This window comes from Blennius ocellaris, assembly GCF_963422515.1.
Source record: "Blennius ocellaris genome assembly, chromosome: 18".
In the NCBI taxonomy this organism is placed as follows: Eukaryota; Metazoa; Chordata; class Actinopteri; order Blenniiformes; family Blenniidae; genus Blennius; species Blennius ocellaris.
The window spans coordinates 10089201-10110614 of NC_137667.1; the positions used below are offsets into that span (position 1 = coordinate 10089201).

General features: G+C 41.8%; 2 protein-coding genes across 2 annotated transcripts; one reads left to right on the plus strand and one right to left on the minus strand.

Annotated features, from left to right (window-relative positions):
* Positions 1–9501: 9501 nt before the first annotated feature.
* LOC308142957 (voltage-gated potassium channel regulatory subunit KCNF1-like) lies at positions 9502–12591 on the minus strand. The gene has a single exon (XM_080513581.1). The coding sequence runs from the start codon at positions 12337–12339 to the stop codon at positions 10843–10845; it is 1497 nt and encodes a 498-aa protein (XP_080369707.1). The 5' UTR covers positions 12340–12591; the 3' UTR covers positions 9502–10842.
* On the plus strand, positions 11413–21343 carry pdia6 (protein disulfide isomerase family A, member 6). The gene is made up of 15 exons (XM_080513582.1): positions 11413–11527; positions 11613–11727; positions 14608–14804; positions 15127–15268; positions 15611–15668; positions 16593–16719; positions 17162–17265; positions 17357–17484; positions 17592–17706; positions 18387–18527; positions 19320–19404; positions 19502–19574; positions 19665–19823; positions 19915–20011; positions 20372–21343. The coding sequence occupies exons 3-15, from the start codon at positions 14786–14788 to the stop codon at positions 20444–20446; spliced, it is 1323 nt and encodes a 440-aa protein (XP_080369708.1). The 5' UTR covers positions 11413–11527; positions 11613–11727; positions 14608–14785; the 3' UTR covers positions 20447–21343.
* Positions 21344–21414: the final 71 nt, after the last annotated feature.

A 21414-nucleotide genomic window follows, 5' to 3' on the forward strand; every position in this document is an offset into this window, starting at 1 on the left:
TGTAGAATACAATTTTTTCCAAAGTTGTGAGCAGTGAACATGAAATTACTTTGCTTATATTATATTGAAAGGGAGAAAATGGGGAAAATACAGATAGCATCAAACTTCCTGAGAACCAGATGAATTACATCAGTGTGGATGGAGAAGATGGATGATCACTTATATAAATATACACGCACTTACAGACATACACACTTTCTACAATCAATTTCCATTTCCTCTCTACATCCAATCAGCTCTCAGATTCACACTTACACACCTACACACACATAGACACACTCACACACACCCGCGCACACACACACACACACACTCGTCTGTACTATTTTTAGTCATGATTGATCTACAGTTAATGTTGACTTAAATCAGCACCATTAAACCACTGATGTTATAAACACTTATTTAAACACAAGTAAAATAACAAAAACAACTAATTTGATATGTTTTATCACTTGCAAGTTCAACATTTCGTTTTTACGTAAAAGGAAGACTTGTTGACTTCTTTTGCGTTGCAAAAAGTGATTTTAGTGTCTGCACTGGCTTGCAAGGATTGATAGAAACCGACAGGATCCATGTATGATGTTTAATTTACAAGCTCACAGTATCCGTAAGCCGTACTGACAGATCTGTTGCTCCTCCCAGAGCTTCATGCATTCCCCTCAGACTGTTAGCCTACACATCCACTCCCTGTAATGACTATGTAAATGTTCCACTGCAGTAAAGTGTGCATGTGTATGATCTCTGCAGCTTTGATGTGAGGTGACTGTAAGAGGAAAGGCCTTTTTCTTTTCTTTTTTTTTCTTTCATGTCTCACGCTGTAATTTTTCTTCCCAGGGGTAAGACAGATTGATTTCCACATCCATCTGTAATCACCCTCAATGACCCAAGTAGGGGACAAATTGGTCGAGGGGGTTTAATTACCACCAAGCACAAAGACAAGGACACGGCATTTCATCACAGTTTGACGGCGAAACGTTCCTCGCTGACTCCTCACACCCAGAGCCATAAGTTTGAATGTCGATTTGCTGATGTTGTCACACTGAGCTCATTTGGATTATCATCTGAGTTCATATGTCTGGGGGGGGGGGGGGGGGGGGGTATGCAGTGCTCATAACAGACCTTTCACCTGTTGTTGCTGAGCTTGGAGTGGAGTCACATTGAAGTGCCTGGAGTTATCTAAACTTGTTCACAGTGAGCAGAAACAGAGCCAAGGCCACTCAGGACTCTCGGGTGTCAGCGGCGGGCAGAGCCAATAGGTCAGGACAACTTGTTCCGATGGCAGAGAAGCTTAAAAAGATTCATTAATAATCCCTGTTGTCATCGTAAAACTTCTACCAATCCACTGTCATTATACTACAATTCTTTCGTTCCCTTGAAATGTAAGGAAAATCCTTACTTTTTGGTAATCACCATCTTATTAGTTTATCAGACGAACAGGTGAAGAGGTGGGAATAGTCTGCATGGGAATAGTCTGCATGTTCTCCCCATGTCTGTATGTGTTTCTTTCAGCATCCTCCCACATATTCAATCTCAAAGTCAAGGTCAAAAGTTCACCTTACAATAAAACAGCCCATAGATACAACAAACACACAGCATTAATAAATCAGTACGCACACAGCAGGATAACTCAAACAAAAACTGTTGGGATCAAATCTTATTAGATTGATGCCTGTGGATTAAGTATAGGGGTGAATATGTTGTTACTGTGTGTGTGTGGTTACACAGTGATAGATGGTGGCTTCCCCAAGGTGCATTTAGCCTTTAGCCCCCACAGTTAAAGATTAAAACACGAAAAGTAGATTTAAGAAATGACAAAGTCACAATAAATGATCACAATATGAAAGCGAGATCAAAATAAAGAAAATATAAACAATAAATAAAACAATAAATACCAGGAGAGTCTAAAGAGACAAGATAACAGTTTAAGAGAGATAGCCATGTGTCTTTCTGACTTGTTGAGTATTTAAAACTATAACAGTGGAGCAGTAGGCTCTCGGTTAAAACGATGTAATTACATTTCTCATGACAATGTGGCTTTCTGGGTTATACAGTTGTTGTTGGTGGTTTTTTGGTGGGTGGGTGGGAGGGTTCAATCAGCAACTATTTGCAAATAAGATTTCTGATATGCAGAACATTTTGATTGTTTTAGGCTGTACCAGTTTTAATATTTTTTTCAATATGTATTTATTTCTTTGCTTATTTCAACTGTCCAGGACCGGCTGCATCTATATTTAATGAAGACATATGAGTGGGATCAAGGCGGTAATGTAAAACTGCAAGAAAGCTTGTGAGCATGTTTCCTGAATGTCAACGGAATTAATTCTGATACATGAGACTGCTCCTCTCTCAACAAGATGGAGAATACTAAATTTTTTTTAAAAGTCAAGTTCTTTCAACTGTTCATTTGCTAATTGTTCAATTATTCATGAAGTGCAATTTCTCCATTTTCCGCTCACATAATCACGCAGCAGAAAAGGACTTTTACCCCTTAAGAAAAGGAAAACCTCCCAATTGAGGGGCAGGGAGAAACATCTGCTGCTAACAGCATGAAATAATGAACTAATCCTGCCAAAATGTAGTGATGATGTGAGAGAGCTTTAGCCACAATAATATATGCTTTAATAACTCTTAACGACTGTGAAATCAATAAGTAAATCCATGTGGTATAATTTCATCAACTCTGCTTTCCACATCACAGATACGCACACACGTGCATGCACAGATACATTTGTGTCATTTTAGTGCGGGATTCAGATTCTCAAGTGAATTTTTTTTTTTTTATTAATTTGCATTAAACATTAGGAGAAAATTCATGTTTGACTTCTCAAGCAGCAGAGACAAATCCTGGAGGAGGTTATCAGGTTCGAGACATCATCACTAAATATTGCTCTCGTGACAAGACGCCCTCTAAAAATAATTGCAATCATTGTACCCAATCCACAATGGATGGAAAATGTTCCACTTCGTAAAACAACATGAGATGCTCAGCAGATGTGAAGTGCATCAGCGAGCAGGTCAGATCCATCTGCAGCTTTGGCCTCTCAAGACCAATTCCCTTAATTAAATCTTCATACATTTATCAGCAGAAGTGACAAAGGGACTTTACAACATGGCTGATTCATTCGAAATGTATCTTCTGTAAGCCATTTTGGAGAGGGGATTGTCAGAGAAGGACATGAACTGAATGACTGAGTGCAGAGCGAGAACAACGTGTGCCAGACAGACAGCAGACCCGGTTGTAGCTCCTTATGATGCAGGCTGCGGCACACAGGAGAGCCGCTCCTTCCTTTTTATGTGTTGCTGTTTATAATGTGCTAATTAAATTCATTTGCTTGGAAACACGTGCATGCATGGATTTTTTTTTTTTTTTTTTTTTAATAAACTCAGATGGTTCTAACAAGCTTCGGCTTTGAACAAGTTTCTTTTAAGCCGTCTGCAGCCGCAGCTTTCAAACTCAACTTTATCTGTGTTTGGAGGAAATGTGACAGCTCTCATTCCACACAAGACCTGATCAAAGCAGTCAGCACTACAGTAACATGAAATGCGCTGCACTGCCTGGAAATGACAATCCAGCCACACAATAGCACATGTAAAAACTGGGAAGCAACATGAATAAATACATCAAGGTTTAGACTTTCAATTTGCATATTCATGTTTTGCTGAATAAGCGTTGGGGACCGAACAATGTCACATTGAAAGACAAACGGTGAAAGCTAACAAAAAGAAAAGCAAAACAAAGATTACATGTTATTTCCCTGCACTCAGTGAGATTGAAACAAACAAAGTCATCCCTATCACAATCTGCACGTGCTTTGAATTTCACTTTCAAAGGAACCACTCGACAGTTTGCAAACACTCATGATTCAAAAACAATTAAACTGTTGAACCTGCGGTAGTAGAACAAGGAGGCACACAGCCAGGTCTAGCTTAGGATGAAAGCTGAATTCGGGAGGCAGAACTCTCTTGGATGGTGGGAATAAAATGCAAAATTGAGGGGGAGCACAAGAAAGGTCATAAAAATTGCTACTAAAACGAAAGGCTGGCAGTGACATCTTTCTTCACAAAGTGGACATAAATATTAGTTTGGAGGGGCTTTGGTGAAAAAAGGGAGCATATATGGCATCTTCCTTTTGTACCGTTAACAGTTAATAGTCCGGCATGGTGGACTAGCGGTGAGCACTGTCGCGTCACAGTGTTAAAACCTGTTCATGTCTTTGTTCATTGAAATGGTTTATTCTCTCTTATATGTGGTGCTTCAGTACAGTTAATATGCTACTCATTACAATCTGAAGAATTTTTTTTTTTAATTCATCCAAATGTACAAATAGCAGGATTTTTGTGTGATGGTATAAGCTAATGGATATATGTTAGATCAAATATACAGTTTGTAAAACATCAAGATGGTCTCATTTGGTCTATTCATGGGGGCCGTCATGTGTTCCCTTTGTTAAATCTGCATGCTGGGTTTTATAACAATGAGGCATCGAGACTAAAAACGATTAAACTTCAGCTCGTTTCCATGGCTCCTGGAGGCTGAGAGTTGTTACTGAATCAAAAGAAATTTAGGTGTTATAACAGAACAGCGAAGAGAAGACGTGCATATCCAAGTGAAGAGAGAGTTTGTCGTACTTCTGATATACAAACGTCTACGATAATCATTTGACATGTTTACATTATGGTATTAAAAATATCCCACATAAACTTTTATCTCTTCAAATGGGTTTTTGTGTTTGTGTCAGATCAGATGTTAACGATGTGTCCGGAAGTCAGTCAGATATTAAAATTGTACTTAGGATGACCAGAGTATCTCCAAGAGGATCAGCACAACGTGGTGTTATACACTCATCTTATAATTAGTTGACTTTTAAACACAATTTGTTTAATGGTGAGCAATCTCACCTCAAAGGCTTCAGGACCTTTGTCTGCAGAGTTTGCATGTTTCCTCGACAGTTGCTCCAAAAATCATCATCTGAGGCGTGAGATAATAACACGGAAAACTTGACATTGACCTTGAATAGTTTTTACAACCATCGCAAATGTTACCAAGTTCGGTAATCAGCAGAACAGAACGAGGTCATTCATGACCAATGAGCCAGATCATAGAGCCCATTTCAACCTCTTGTTGTTTTAAAGACGTCTGTTTCATTCTAATCAGTGACAAATGCTTTCATATTAGCATTCCAGAACAATAATTAGCAAAACACCAATATGCTATTATGAGAGACTGCATCAGTTATGATGGGTTCATAAACATTTTATTGCGCCTCGTGAATTTGGATTTGCATGCAGTATAAATCTAATCAGGCGGGGGTTTTTGCATGGAGGCGAGATCTGCAGTAACTGTGCTTCCATTTGTTTGCAGCAGACAACTCACGGAGGGCAGGCGTGTCATTGAAGGTCCTGAGCGAGAGCCAGAACAGATGTTTTTACTGAGTTAAGGCCACATCGCCTCCCTTCAGGCTCAGAATTACACTGTGATAGTGGGGAACTGCACGGTCTCTATCTCAAATGAGGGGGCCCAATAAAAGCAGCTCTCTTAACAACCTGTGAAAAATGAGGCTGTAACTCGCCTGCCGAATCTCCAGATAGTGAGCTTTACACCAGGAAGAAAGTCGACATTGAACTAGTGACACAAGCTCGGTTTTTCTATCTTCTTTTCAGGTTAATGGTGTGAGGGGAAGTGGAAGATTTACAGGTTATTCAGATCTGTGCCAGTGTGCGTGCGTGTCAATTATTTTATTCAGCAGACATGGTCAATCCATAATAAACAAGCACTGTCATCAATTTTTTCCATTAGCTATCCACAGCTGATTTCCTTTATTTATTTCAAAGAAACTGTGTGGGTGCTTCAACATTAAAGTTCCCATGACCATCATCATTCTGTGCTCTCTTTCTTTTTGTTTACAAACCCTAATCGAACCCTCTGCGGGAGTAACACCCACCAGCGAGAACTACTCTGCAGGCGAATCACTTTTCCTCGCAATGCATTCGTGGTTATATTTCCCATTTCATTTTTTATGAGTCCGGGGTAATGCACTGGCGAGCAGCAGAAGAGACTTCACTTCGTCCTCACTGCTCAGTGTCCACACTGCAGCGAACACAGCTGCATTGATTTCAGTGTTTAACACTTTACCTCACCTGTATGAAGGCTTTGGCATAATCAACTGCCATTGGCATCCTGTCAGGAACTTAGAACAATTCCTTGACTTGACATGAGTAACTTACTTTTTTGTCTAAATGAGGGTGTGATATATATAGCAAAGGCTCTGCCAATTTCCAATCTGAACTCACAGGAGCACAGATGTCTTCCAAGAGTGTACTACTGCATAAGAGAGTAAAAGTGAGAAGGTTAGAGGAAGACGGGAGATGTGAAAATTATACAGTCAGGTTGAGTGGTTTGAGTGCATCATTCCATTTTGCTATTTTGCAGAAGGTCATATTTAATCTATGTAATTATTGTCGTGCCATTTTGTACAACACTCCACCTCAACCAAAGAGCTCCGCGGTGCACCTACGCAGTGTTTTAAATGTTCCTGTTGCGGAAAAAAATAAATGAAGGAGAAACTCACTGAGCACACAATGATGCCTCTGGAACATGTTTTTCTTCGTCTTTTGAATATACCGTCAGGGAGATTACCTGTTCCCTCTCCTGCAGCTGAAAATATCTCCAACACAAAGATAGTGCCCCGAGGGGTGGGCATATGCCGCACATAGCTTTATGCACACACTTTCTCATTTAAATTAATGTGTTTGACTATTTTCTGCAGGATATGAATCCATTAAGATGTAATATTCACAGAGTTTCAGGGTAGTTATTACCTGCTTTTAGTGTGATCATGGGAAAGATAATTTACCCTTGGTGAATTTGAATCTTCTTCTTATCTAATCTTATCTTTATTTTGCTTTTCCTTCAACTTTTTTTGCAAAGCCTTCCCACTGCATCTGACCTGTCAATCAGCAACTTTGATGCTTAATAACGACAACAATTGTGTTTAAAACGTTTGGATTTGAGATCATTTTCTTTTTTTAAATACACCCACATTCAACACAAGCTTGAATAACTTCACACTAAGCAAATGTGAAGGAATAAATGTAAAACATAACAAGCCTTAAAGGAGCATTTGTTTACTGAACACCTGCAGCGTTGTGCCTATTTTGAGGAGGTCAGGGACATGGAAGCAATGCCAGTGTCCATGATCTCATCAGAATGGTTTGGTGTAACCTAATATTAACATGCCAGTACGTCACCAGTTCGCATTCGGAGCTGGAAGTCACATGGAAGAGATGTGAAGTTTAAGTGCACGCCAGGCTCATCCTTTTAAGCACATCTACAGAGAAATCCCTATTCTCTCGATATGTAGCAATTAAATGTATTCTGGGTGTAGGCAGAGTTTATTTAAAGCATCTAACAAGCATGATACATGATTTAATGGGAGATGTGGTGAATAATTAACGCGCACCACAGTGAGTTGCTAGAACAAACGTGACAACCTATAGATTTGACAATGCTGGTTGTTCTCCTTCATCTCTGGATAACGTGATCCCAACTCAAAACGATCTGCTTTCAGTTTGTTTTAAGAGTGTGAACATGCATCAGATGGCCACAGCAGCTCAGCCAGGAGATCTCACGGAATTGTTATAAATAGATCCGTCTTCACTAGGAAACACTGTCTCTGGGATTTTACAGTGTGTATAAAGCTACTATTGATTTAGCTCGCTGGATAATAATTGGTACCCTTTCAGTGAAGCGATAATGAGCACATTTTTTGTGCAAATGCCTGCCTTAAACACCTTAAACACCCACAGAGAGCAACAGATGACCAACATGTGGGTGTGAAATCGGTGATTAGCCAGCAAATCATGGCAGGTCACAGCACAGAAGCTCACACACTACCGTGGGTTTAAGTGTGTGTGTGTGTGTGTGTGTGTGTGTGTGTGTGTGTGTGTGTGTGTGTGTGTGTGTGTGTGTGTGTGTGTGTGTGTGTGTGTGTGTGTGTGTGTGTGTGTGTGTGTGTGTGTGTGTGTGTGTGTGTGTGTGTGTGAGATCGCAAAATGTTTGTGTGCACTTTCGGTAGGCGTCACAGAGGAGGGGCGCTGTTTGTATATATGGATCTAAATTTGAAGACGCGTGCGCATTTACATCTGCCGAAGGAACATTGTTCTGTTTTACAATGTGCACCATTGACGTTCCAGCTCCACCTGTCAGCGCAAACAAAGGCCTTTCTCCCAGGCTCTGACGTGACGATCTGCTGCTGGCCAGTGCAGATAGCAGGCCGAGGCAGGATACGTGGGTGGACAGCCTGCAGAGTCCTCCTTGACCTCCTTCTGTAATACTTAGTGCAGAGTGGAAAATACGGCGCGCAAGGTGGCAGCGCTGGATGAGTTGTTGTTTTTGTTGTTGTTTTTGTAAACAGTGATTTTTGCAGACGCCTTATCAGTAAACCTGGAGCATGAGGTGGTCCAATCTAATTGCATAATCCCAATATTATCGATCTAAACTTTGATTTTTCTGACATTTTTAAGTATTCATGTTGCCATTGCACTATTTTCAGTAACTGAAGGCTACATTTTCTTTCTGATCTGAGCATATTGTGGTCCATTTGTTAGTTCTGTCACTCAAAGGGCCTCTCTGTGTGGAGCCTGCATGTTCTCCCTGTGGTTTCTCTGTCCTCCAGGTGCTCTGGTGACTCTGAATTGTCTGCGGTTGCGAAAGTACACATGACTGATCGTCTGCCTTTCAGTGTTAGCTCCCCGATGAACTAACAATCAGTGTAAAGTCCACCTCGTCTCTGTCTCTGACTCTCAATGCAGGTATGGAAGATGGATGTAATCAATGTTTGCTTGAAGGTGATGGCTAAATTAAAGCTTCTCCTTTTACACAACTGAGATTTTTAGACAATTAGGGTTAGGGTTAGTCTTCAAGTGGTCTTGAAATGATTCTCATTGAGATACCTAATTTCATATTTCAAATAAATACATGTATTTATAATTGATATATACTCATTCTCAATTTTTGGCAAATTAAAACTTTCCTATTAGTAGATTTAATCAGTTGAAATAGTTTTCTGAAAGCATAAACAACAGGAATCTTGACCATGCCAAACTATAACCGTTTTAACTGTTTTTAACAAACCAAGACATGAGTAACTTTGTTGTAAATGATTCTGGTTAATAAATCTATCTTCACTTCAAATGTGATGATGTTAAAGGGTCTTTTCTTGGTGGTGAGACTAGATGATTTACGCCTTATTATAGTGAAGAAAATCCCTAAATTCTGATTACATTTTCAGGTTAGACTATTAGATGTAAACAAACCGAATATATGTCAAACAGCTTAATTTACCGCATACTTTCCAGTCAAGCCAGTTAAGTAGAATCACTTGTCTTGTCTTCATTCTTTCATTCTTTTGTAGAAGAAATACTACCACTCTTTCTTTGCACAAGGTGTGTCTTTATATTCAGACATGTTCATTTCAACAAGTTTCACAAAAGACTGGTCAAAGGAACACAATCCTGGCAGAAATCATCCAGCGGGTGACATGAGTTACAATTAAAAATGTCAGATTTTAATTAAAGCTCCCCAACTGTGCTGACTCACGTCTATAAAGACGGCTCTATTTGTGCAAGTTTCATGTCAATCAGAGTAACAGTGTAGGAGTTCAGACCTTTTGAATTGTGAAAAGTAATCTTTGAATAGCCACCCATTAGCCTGCTTCACAGTTCTTTTTCAAACATGGAACAGAGTGCTAATATGTTTCATGCTTTCAAGTCCAGATGAATACATGCATCCTGAACAACTCCATCCATTTAAAAAAAATGTGTTTTATCTCTATTTCCGCTTAAATTTTGACGTCAACCTGCCAGGAAAGCGTTCGATTTCAAGGTAACTCAAATATCATGACAACATTTTGTTTGACCTGTTGCTACTTCCACTCACTGACAGTGGGGAGATTTATTCCACTGAGCCTCTGGAGGAAGCTGCTGTAAAATTTAAACCCATTGCAGGAACATGTCCTGCAGCTAAGGAAATTTAGCTGGGGTCTTGAAGACAGCAAATTGGAGTCACTGCCTTTAAAAGTCCTGCACAGTGCAAGGTTATTACATCTGATGCATTACTTCACATTCATAGTCAGTCACTAAATTACACTGATGTAAAGAAGATCACGGGCACGACAATGACCATCCATCATGATATGTTGCTTTTACGTCCTCTGCCAGGCCTCTAGTGTACTGTTAAAACTGTCTGTGGATGCAACACCACATTCAAGTGAGGCCAGAGCCACCTCGGTGAAATTTATGACCATTTAAGATTTAAACACCTCCAGTCTGTCCTTTGGAGTTGTTCTGATGTCTGTACTCTGTTTTTATGGGCTGGTTACACTCGTCCTTGTGCGTCAAGAAGAAGTGTATCTTCATTATTCCTTTGAAACATCAATTGTGATATTCTTTTCTGTACATAGGAATAGGCTACAGTGCAGTCTACAGTGTAAGTGTGAGAATTGGGGATAGGGGTGTTATATAACATGCTTTCATTTGGGGATTCTGTGTACTGGCAGTTCCCCACAGTGCACTGGGGCTCACTGCACAGAGGAACGTCTCATCAAGTCAATATCTCACATGTATGTCCCTTAAGAGGCTCAATTCTTCAAAAGCATTAAATGTCCTTGGAGGCAAGTCCGGTTATTTCTAGCAGACTATTTACAGTCTCAAATGACACTGTTGTATCAGTGATTCAAATCTGATCGCTTCAGCTTGAATAATCCAGATAATCATTGTTCATTTTTTGTTTGTCTTTATGTATTTTGTTGTTTTTTCCCACCAAATGGTGCCAGGCTGTGTTGATCAGATGAAATATTCAGTAGCCTCGGCTGTGCTCTCAAAGCTTGTGTCCATGCTGGGGGTGTGGATGCCTGCTGCTCCCCGGGGGTCTTTCAGCAAAGGAATGTATGTGTCGCTGTGACAAGAGTGCATAGCGCCGTCCCACGCCCCCGAGCCGCAAACATGTTTATGGGCGACGGCTGCAGCATTGAACTCTCCTTCGCCGTTGCGCAGCGCCATCAGCTCAATCTCGTGCTTGGCCGCAGTCTCCAGCACCTGTTGCTTGTTGTAGAACAAAACAAAATTGTTGATGATGGGGTGTATGGGTAGCGCTATTGCGATGACCCCGCAGAGAAAGCTGATGGCCGCGTTACAACGACCTAAAGTGGTCTTGGGGTAGACGTCGCCGTATCCCACTGTGGTCATAGTGATCACAGCCCACCAGAAGGACTGTGGGATGCTGGTGAACAGTGTGTCCGGATGGTTCTGCTCCATGGTGTAGCCCAGTGCCGAGAAAAGAAACACTCCCACTCCCATGTACATGAGGAGCAGTCCGAGCTCTTTGAAGCTGCTCTTCAGGGCAGATGTGAGAGTCTGAAGTCCGGAGGAATGGCGTGCCAGCTTGAAAATGCGCGCAATGCGCATTATGCGTAAAGCCTGCACCGCCTGCTGCACGTTAGCCAGTTCCATCACTCCTGCGCCGAAGGAGGTGAGAATCAGCACCACATAGAAAGGCATGATCGCCATGAAGTCGATGATGTTCATAAATGCCAGGACAAATTTCATTTTGTTAGGAGAGGAGATCAGACGGAGGATGTATTCAATGGTGAACCAGCCAATGCACACCGTCTCGATGACCTCCAAAGTTGGGTGCTCCGTCAGACGACCCTCTGCGTCTTCCACCTGCAGGTCAGGGATGGTCCCGACACACATCACCACAGAGGAAATGAGGATGAAAATGAACGAAACTATTGCGGTTATTTGCGCGGGCAGCGACGAGTCCGGCTTCTCCATAAACCTCCAGAGGCACATCTGGAAGCGCTGCCACCCTCCGGCAGTGGGGTCTCCCTCTCGGTCCACCAGGATAGTTCTCACTTTCTCAGCGATCTCTGCAAGTTCATCCTCCACCTCTTTCAGGTGACATTTGCAGCAATCATCCAGAAAATCCGAGTCGATCTTCCAGAACTCCATCTCCTTCACAAAACAAATCGGACAGATGCCCCGTTTCATGTGTATCTCCCCATAATAATACAACTCGATTATGCACTTGAACGCCTCGGGGTCTCTGTCAAAATAGAATTCCCCGGTGTCGGGGTCGTAATCGTCGCATAGTGACAGTATTTCTTCGGGAGGCTTAAGTGAGCAGTCCACCAGCTCTGCCAAGCGAGTGTCTGGATAGCGAGTCAGCACGTCCCCGTACAACACCTGTTTCACTCCGCCGATGTTCACAACAATCTCCGTCTCTTCACTGGCGTCGGAACCGTTGCAGTCCGCATACCGAGTCCTCTGGATGCCCCACATTATGCTGACAGGTCCGCAACAAATCAGCCAAACTAACCGGTGTACTTCAAAATAAAAAAAAATTTGAAAGAAATCAAGTCACCAGCAGCTCTGGCGCTGTGCGTAAAGCTTCCTAGTTCATACAGACTTTCCCCCCCAAAAGTATTATTATTTTTAGTTATTTCTAATATTTTGGTAATAAGCAACTGCAGCATGGATTGCTCTCAATCCCATACAGCCACTCTTGGAAACTAACAGTGCGCCTGTGCGCTCGGAGAAAGTTGGCAATGAAGTGCGCCTAACGTCAAGAGAGACTGACCCACACCGAAAGAGAACTTCCTTCTTCATATTTCACTATAAAATCCTGAATCGTCCATCATTTTAGAAAATAGTTTGCTCCTTTTACAGGGTATTTCTATTTAAATTGGAAGACTATTAATTCGACATGAAGTTCTTACGTACATTTTACTAATTAATATATGTATCTTATACTTTATCCGGTCTCATTAAACTTTATGATTCATGATGTGACCAAAACCAAGGTAACAAGGTAACATTTCCATGAAGGCCCTCACCACAACTGTCTACTTAAATTGGCCTAAAATATGATTTTATTATGAATAAATACGTCTGGGCTGTCATCTTTTATAAAGTATAAGCAGCAACCCTTCCAGAGTTCTTATTATAACCCTACATCTGGCTTCAGGACAGTCCGTGCTTTTATTTCCAGTCCTGGCCGTGTTTCTCCCGTCATGCCGTGTGCGTCTTGACGCAGCGCAGCCAAGCGCAGCAGATCGTAAATCTCTGCAGTCTGAGATGAATTGTGAAGTTCGCGGGTAAAACGCGGACGTGCCCCCTGCTGGGTTTCCTTATAATCTGAAAGAGCAACAATTGGTTAAATGTCGCCCATCGATCATAGGCACGTCTAGTCATCCATTCTAAATCCTAGAAATTGTCTTGTTAAGAATGATTCCTGCCTGTAACACTGTACATCCATCACTTTGTAAAATTGACTGAACAGACCATGTCCAATTAAGGATCGATTAATTTGAGGAGAAATCGTGACGCCGTCACTAATGCGTCATGCGTCTTCATTTGGCTCAGCGCCGTTAGACTGGGTCAACATCACTGTAACACATCGGGGGGGGGGGGGGGGGGGGGGGGGGGGGGGTGGGGGGTGGGTTCTTCATAAAAAATATGTATATATTTTTTTATCAGAGTATTTTTCAAAATACAATTTTCACCTTAAAATGTCGTCCAGACGACAGCCCATTTTTTTCTGAGTCTCTCCACGGTGGACAGTGATTGACTAACAAGTGGTTTGGTTTCAAACTTTGCTAGTAATTTGTCTCCACCTAGTGACACGATCTTATAACGCAAGTCGGAGTTCAGTCAAGTTGAGGCATTTTCTTTATTTAAGGATTCCGGTTTATTTACAATAGATTGGGCTGGAGTTAAGATCACTGACAGCCTTTACAAGAAGGACCAAAACCGAGTCTATTTTTGAGACAGTTGAGGTCATTTAACGTCTATCACACTATGTTGAAGGCCTTTGATTTGATTTGATTGATATGCATCACATTTTAATTGTTGACTTTAAATTGCTCATGGATGTGAATGAGTTAGTCTGTCTGAATTTGAAGACTTTTCCAAGCGACCCAATATGCCTTCAATAATAATCAGCTGGAATTGACCCCAGTGTCCTGTGACCCTGAATTAGATAAAGTGCTACAAATAGAAAGCAATGAAAAGCATAGCATAGTAAACACCTTTCTCTGCTAGAGTGGTAAGTATTGCATCATTGTGAGGTTGTCTAAATAAACAGGGATAAAGAGTTACAATGACTTTCTGACTGTAATTAGAAGTTATCATATCAAAAATTATGTGTCTACATTTACTCTAAGGACACATATGATATGTGACAAGGTTTATCTTAAAAGTGGAGGCTGTTACAGTTTTCAATAACATATTTACGTGAGCATGTATCTTTATCGACATTTTACCTCCTTCACCTGCATTTTAAAGTGAAATACTGTGTGAGGATATTTGAAAACACACACGTTTGATATTACCATGATTATTTGTCTGCTGCTAACTCAAACGGCCAGCAGAACAACTAAACAGCATTTTGAACGGTTATAATAAATCTGTTGTATTCTCAGCAACATATGTTTAAAATGTTCTTTGAGGCCTTTGCATAGTTTACTTGTGTGGATTATCACATGTTTAGCATTGAATCATCCTTGTTGTAAACTGTGCTGCTTCCTTCCTCCTTCGCCCCGCCACCAGCGTGCGCTCCCGATAAAACTACACGGCGGACAACGATTGGTTGAAGGCAAGCGTCACGGCCAGCGGGCCAATCAGCGCGGGCCACGGTGAGACTTTTGGATGTTCTTTTCTGGGAGACGCAGCGGCGGCTGAGGCCACTTTCTCTCTCTCTCTGTCTGGTTCAGCTGCGGAGGCAAACATGAGGCCGCTTTTACTCGGTGAGTGACAACAACATTAACACATTTTCCTGCTTACAGCCATTGAGTTATTGTGAGCTTGTTAACGGCGCGTGCACTGGAGTGTTTTCTTCTTGTTGTGGTTAGCTTGACTTGCTAATTGGAGTTGCAGACAACAGAGGCAGGCCTGTGTGTTATTGTTCAGTCAATGTATTCATCAACCTCATTTTCCCGTGCTTATCCAAAGAGGCATTTGCAAATTGATGCTCGGTGTTTTGTTTTGTTTTTTTTTGCTATTTATTGGGGCTGATGTTAGAATGCAGCAGGTGTGAGTAAAGCTCTGGTCTCCTCTTCTTGCCTGCAGGAGTGCTGGGCTGCTCTCTGGTCCTGTCTGTCCAAGCTCTGTACTCCTCTTCTGATGATGTGATTGAGCTCACTTCATCCAACTTCAACAAGGAGGTGATCCAGAGCGACAGTCTGTGGCTGGTTGAGTTTTATGCTCCATGGTGAGTCCCATTGATCACCAATATGGTTGTGATGGTGTGCAGATTTTATGTTTTGAAGCTGTAAAAAAAAAAAAAAAATCATGCTTAGTGAATCAACGCTTAATGAATAAATATAAACTGCCCACAGTTAATCAGTTATGTAATTAAATGGCTTCCATAAAATATTCAAAAATAAAATGTGTTAAATATGCTCTGGGGATCATTGAATCACTTGTTTCTGTGACTAATAAGACTGACAAAACGCCTGCACACATCATCTGTGAATATTTAAATGGCCATCTTTTATCACTTCACATTAGTGTAATAATCCACTTCCTCCATCGTCTTTTTGTGTCGCCTCAGGTGTGGCCACTGTAGGAATCTGGCTCCAGACTGGAAGAAAGCTGCCACTGCCCTCAAGGTAAATAACTGCATACTGTGATCCATCAGTGTCTGGCGGCAGACTGACCGACAGCTTGTTGTCTTAGGATTTCCATTTTAAAGATATCGGATACAGTTGTGCAACTAGAAAATACCTTAACCAGAAGCAAGGTAGACAAAGTGCCAAATAAAAAGCTTACAAATATGAGAAAAACAACCATCAATACTATTTTTAAACAGTCATATAAAAGGATTCATTGTGATTTGCTGAAGATTATCTGTTTAAAATATCATATTAGCGGTGACACGCAAAGAAAATGCTTGAGCAAAGCAAGCCAAAATAAAACACAAGTTAACAGTACGCTTATCAGTGCAACTTGAAAGATCCTCCTCCGGATCCAAGTTATGCGTTTGCCAATGTTACCACAAGGCTGTGCAAACATTAAATTTCTCTCCCAGGCCTTGGTGGACTCAATCTATACGTGAGGGTTATTGTATTGAGAATCGGCAAGGACAAGTGCAGCTTAACCTAATAATGGAGATTTTGAGTCATGAATGGTTCAGTGATTAACCCGAATGAAGGGCAAAAATTTCACACTGGAATTAAAGTATTTCTACTCTAAAAACAACAGTTACATCCTTTGCAATGATCTTTATGTGAACCGTTTTGTTTCTTAGGACACAGTGTTTTAAAATACAGTAATTATTGCAGTTAAAACTGATTGGGGATGCCAATTAAAAGCCAGGCCCTTTTACTGGCTGGGTGTGAGTGCAGGTTTTTACACAAAAGCACCGTTTCATCAAAACTGTCGTTTATTCGGTCAAAGTGAAGGAAAGAAAGACAGCACCTGTGACATGGCTGCTCTCTTCATTGTTTTATTATAATAGCCCGAGTGTGACGTGACTTTTGTAAATAGACTTGATGACCTCAAACTCCAACCGGTTTGTTGTGACTGTCCTTCAGGGTATCGTCAAAGTTGGTGCAGTTGATGCTGATCAGCACAAGTCGCTGGGCGGTCAGTTCGGCGTCAGAGGGTTCCCCACCATCAAGATCTTTGGTGCCAACAAGAACAAGCCCGAGGAGTACCAAGGTACGGAGAAACTGAGGTTGCAGGCTTTGTAGATTTGTAAATGTGCGTTACTATTCAAATTAACAGATGGAATGTTTGGCTGGTTTGAGGGAAAAGAGGACGAGATGACGCGTTTGTATACCAAATTCTTTAAATGTCATTAAATGATACCTTATTTATACCTCAACTCGGCATTTAAGGTCAGTATTGCAACTCGGTAAGTACAGCGAGAACATTAAAATTCTGCAAAATGTATTAAATTCTAGATACTTTAATGTTTGAGTCATCAGTGGGCTCCTGAAAAATCTCCCAATGCTCATTGTATTACACGTGCAGTACTTGCTATTCTCTGAATGACCTTCTCGGACTTTTCCACAACGGTTTATCGGATGGCAAAACTTTCAGTGATCCAGTTTAGTTTTTTTTGTGTCGCGATCATATCTGCACGTCCTTCCCTCTCCAGGCGGACGCAGTACCCAGGCCATTGTGGACGGAGCAGTGAATGCTTTGCGCAATCTAATCAAAGAGCGGCTGAGTGGCAAGTCCGGCGGCTACGACTCCAACCAGGTACAACAATCAAGACCGTCTGATGTTCCGTGTGTAGTCTAGACTGGTGAGGCGCACTAAAACAAACATTCTCCGCACGTGCTGCTTCCAGAAAAGTGGCGGCGGGAGCAAGAAAGATGTGGTCGAGCTCACTGACGACAACTTCGACAAGTTGGTGCTGGACAGCGACGACGTGTGGCTGGTGGAGTTTTTCGCCCCGTGGTGTGGCCACTGCAAGAGGTGAGTCCACGATTTAAACTGGACCCTGCCGCCTCAGAGAGGATGAATATGATCGTTTTTGAAAAGTCTTTTAAAAATGTATTTAACCGTTTCTCTGCTGTTGGCAGCCTGGAGCCTGAGTGGGCAGCTGCTGCCGCAGCTGTCAAGGAGCAGACCAATGGCAAAGTTCGCCTCGGGGCAGTGGACGCTACCGTGCACCAGGGTGTGTCCGGCCGCTATGGGGTGAGTACGAACTGGTCAGAAATTAAACAAAAAATAAAAAAAACATGCAGATTTTTAATGCCGCTACTGTGTAGTTTGTAAAATAAAGGTGTGTATAACAACAACTACAACAACCTGTTTTTAATTATGTTAAACAGACCTTGGCACAGAGAGCTCCAAAAAAAGTTCATCCAATTTAAACATTAAGAGTTTCAACATGACTTGAACACTGTTTTCTACAACCTCTGATCAAAAGAAACGGATGAAGATGCTTTAAGACAAAATCTTTTAAGATTTCATGGGTCGCTGAAGAATAGGAAAAGTATGTTATTGGTGAAGTGATTTATTCAGAAAACTCCTACAGCTCTACCTATTAGTTTATAATTACTAACCAAATACACTAGTGTATTATTTGAAAAGTTTTTGTCGTTTTTTATTATATCTCTTGTACACTGGCCTTAGTAATGCTATATGAATAAAATATTGGGGGGGGGGGTGTCTTATTCTTTAAAGAAATGTATTATTGAGATCAGAAAAGATTAAATGACGACCCCGTCTGATCCGTATAATATGTCATAGTATGGATGACTGAAGTAATCCACCTTTGAAGTTACTAATGAGAATTTTGTATTCTCTTTTAAATGGCATTACCTGCGACAGCATAAACTGAAGGATTCTCTTTCCTGTGTGTGTGTCCGTAGATCCAAGGGTTTCCCACCATCAAGATTTTCCGGAAAGGGGAGGAGCCGGAGAACTACGAAGGCGGTCGCTCCCGCGGTGACATCATCGGGAGAGCTCTGGAGCTCTTCTCTGACAACGCTCCTGCTCCTGAAGTGCTGGAGGTCGGTTCACTTTGTAGCATGTGGAGATTTGTTTAAAAAAAAAAAAATTTCAATCCATCATTTCTGACTGCAAACTGTTTGCTTGGATCATTTAACATAGCTTGAAAGAAGTCCTTACAAAGATATCTATCACAGTATCAGAAATAAGTTCTTCGATTTTGCCAGATGTTTTTAATCAGCAGTAGTTGTTTTGCGGATTTCTCTTAAGACAGCTTTAGAGGGCCTTTTACTTATTAATTCATTCTCTTACGCATCCTTCTTTGCACTTGTACTAAGAAAAGTATTCACCACTAACAAACGCTTTCTTTGTGATTAAAGTTCTATTACGGTAAATCATCTGAAATCAAGTAAAAATGAAAAAGATGACACCGTGTACTTGAAGGTGTCACAAGATACATTTTCTAAAACATCATTTCTGCCGATAAACAATTAATGAAAGATGCCACTGTGCACTCATTGCCACTTTCATAAATGACTGTGGAGTTTTAGAGGACATCATGTTTTCATTATCAGGGAGCAACGAGGTGGTGCAAAGCAGCTCTGGAAAAGAATAACATGGAGTGCGTTTTTACCAAAATACTTGATGGCTACCTTTTAGGAGTGAGTCAGTGGAGAAAATGAAGAGTCCTTTAGGTGGTCTGAGCAGAGAAGTAAACAAAATTCAGGCTCCAGTAAATCAACACAAAAACGCCAATAAAGTGCAGCCTGCAGTGCTGCAGTCTCTTTCCAGAATTAGACCCGAAGCGTCGGCTCGTGCGTCAGACTCACTGTCGGAACTGTTTGGCTTCTCAGATCCTCAGTGAAGACATCTTGAAGAAGACCTGTGAGGACAGCCAGTTGTGTATCATCGCAGTGCTGCCACACATCCTGGACACGGGTGAGATGAGGCTCTCGCATCTTAAATAAATTCGATGTTTGTGGGGCTCTTAAAATGAGGGCCACCGATCGTCTCCTCACTCGCTGCGCGCCAACAGGTGCTTCCGGTCGAAATGCTTACCTGGAGGTCATGAAGACGATGGCCGAGAAGTACAAGAAGAAGATGTGGGGGTGAGGACTTGGAACGCAGTCGTGCATGATTGATTTCATGAAAGAACTGTGCGCGGCTGTGACTAAAACGTCTGCCCTCCCTCCCCTCAGCTGGCTCTGGACTGAGGCCGGCGTCCAGATGGAGCTGGAGTCCTCTCTGGGTATCGGAGGCTTCGGTTACCCCGCCATGGCTGCCGTTAACTCGCGCAAGATGAAATTCGCCCTCCTCAAGGGCTCCTTCAGTGAGACCGGCATCCATGAGTTCCTCAGGTACCGTGAGAGAATCACCTGATTGGAAAAAAATGTAAAATGCACAATTCAAGAAGGGGCCGTCAAATTGACGCGAACGATTCTTTTTTAGGGAGCTTTCAGTCGGCCGGGGCTCTACATCTTCATGGGGAGTCGGCTCCGTGCCCAAGATCCATAATGCTGACGCCTGGGATGGAAAAGATGGACAGGTGAGGGCGAGCGTGTGCAACAATTTGAGGGCTTTAAACAAACATTGACCTAAACCAAGAGATTTAAAGTGTGAGGATGATGAATAGTATTTGAATAAAAACAACTTGATAAACTAAAGAACCCCTCGAACCCATTTCTTTGAGTCAGATCTTCACCTTGTAAAAATAATGGGGGGGAAAAAGTGTCGAATTAAAGGATGCACAGTGAAAACATGCAAACTCCCCTCGAAGGCTCCAAAGCTGGGACTCAGACTTGTGATTTGCAAACTGTGAGACAAAAGACGACAAGATTAAAAAAAAAAAAAAAAAAAAATATATATATATATCAATTTTAAATTTTTTTCTCTTTTTCATCCTCAGCTTCCTGAGGAAGAGGACTACGACCTCAGCGACATCGACCTCTCCGATGACGTCCCGTACAAGATTGAGTTATGAGTCCAGACTGGAAGATCTGATCCGATCCGGTTTGGTCTGGACCTGCGTGACCCCCCTCCAGCCCCCCCCCTCTCCTGTGGATGAAACGGGAGGGCCGGTCGCTCAGTTACTGAATCGCTCCAGTAAAGACGCACGAGAGACGCCTGCAGTTTCTCACGTCATCTTTCATTCACACAGGAAGTCGGAGGTGTGTGTGCGCGTGTGTGTGTCCCTGGGGCGAACTAATTCCACATACCTGCTGAACTTCAGAAGCTGCATATTTATACAGCTGCTGTCAGCTGAGGAGGAGGAGGAGGAGGAAGAGGAGTGTCTGAATGTCACATGTCAATCGTGTTCTTCAAGCATGGTTCCCTCTCCCCTCTTCAGCCGCCTTCAAGCAACTATTTTAAGATGTGGATCTGTCAAAGTAACACTTCAACGTCCGGTCTGGTGTGACTCCCATGTTATTCTTTCTCTCTTCTCTCTTTTTAAATCGCCGAATTACAAGAATTTTGGCGGGTTGTGACGTCTGTCCGGGGCTTGTTGGCGGGGTCGGGGGGGTTGGGGGTGTTTACTGTGGGACTTCTTGTGTAGATTTTTCTTACACGACTTTATTTGAATTGTGTGAAAACAAAATGACATTTTTGTTACAAAATAAAAAGTAATAAAAACAATGACCGCCTCCGTTTTCTTTTTTCTTTTTTCTCACACATGAACTGTTACAATATCGGAAAACATCGATCACAGAGTGCATGCAAATACCGAAGGCGTACGGAACTTATTCAAAACACCGAGCTCCTGTTGACATCCTGAACAACAATAAGCCACATCAAATCAAATTATAGCAAGGGATTTAATTAGTTTCACCTTAATGTAACATAACAGGAGTTGTAATACTTAAAAGAGTACATGATCCAGTCTATAAATACAAGATATGGCACTTCACTTTCGGGTAACGGGTTAAAAACCATTTCAAAGACGAGAGCTTT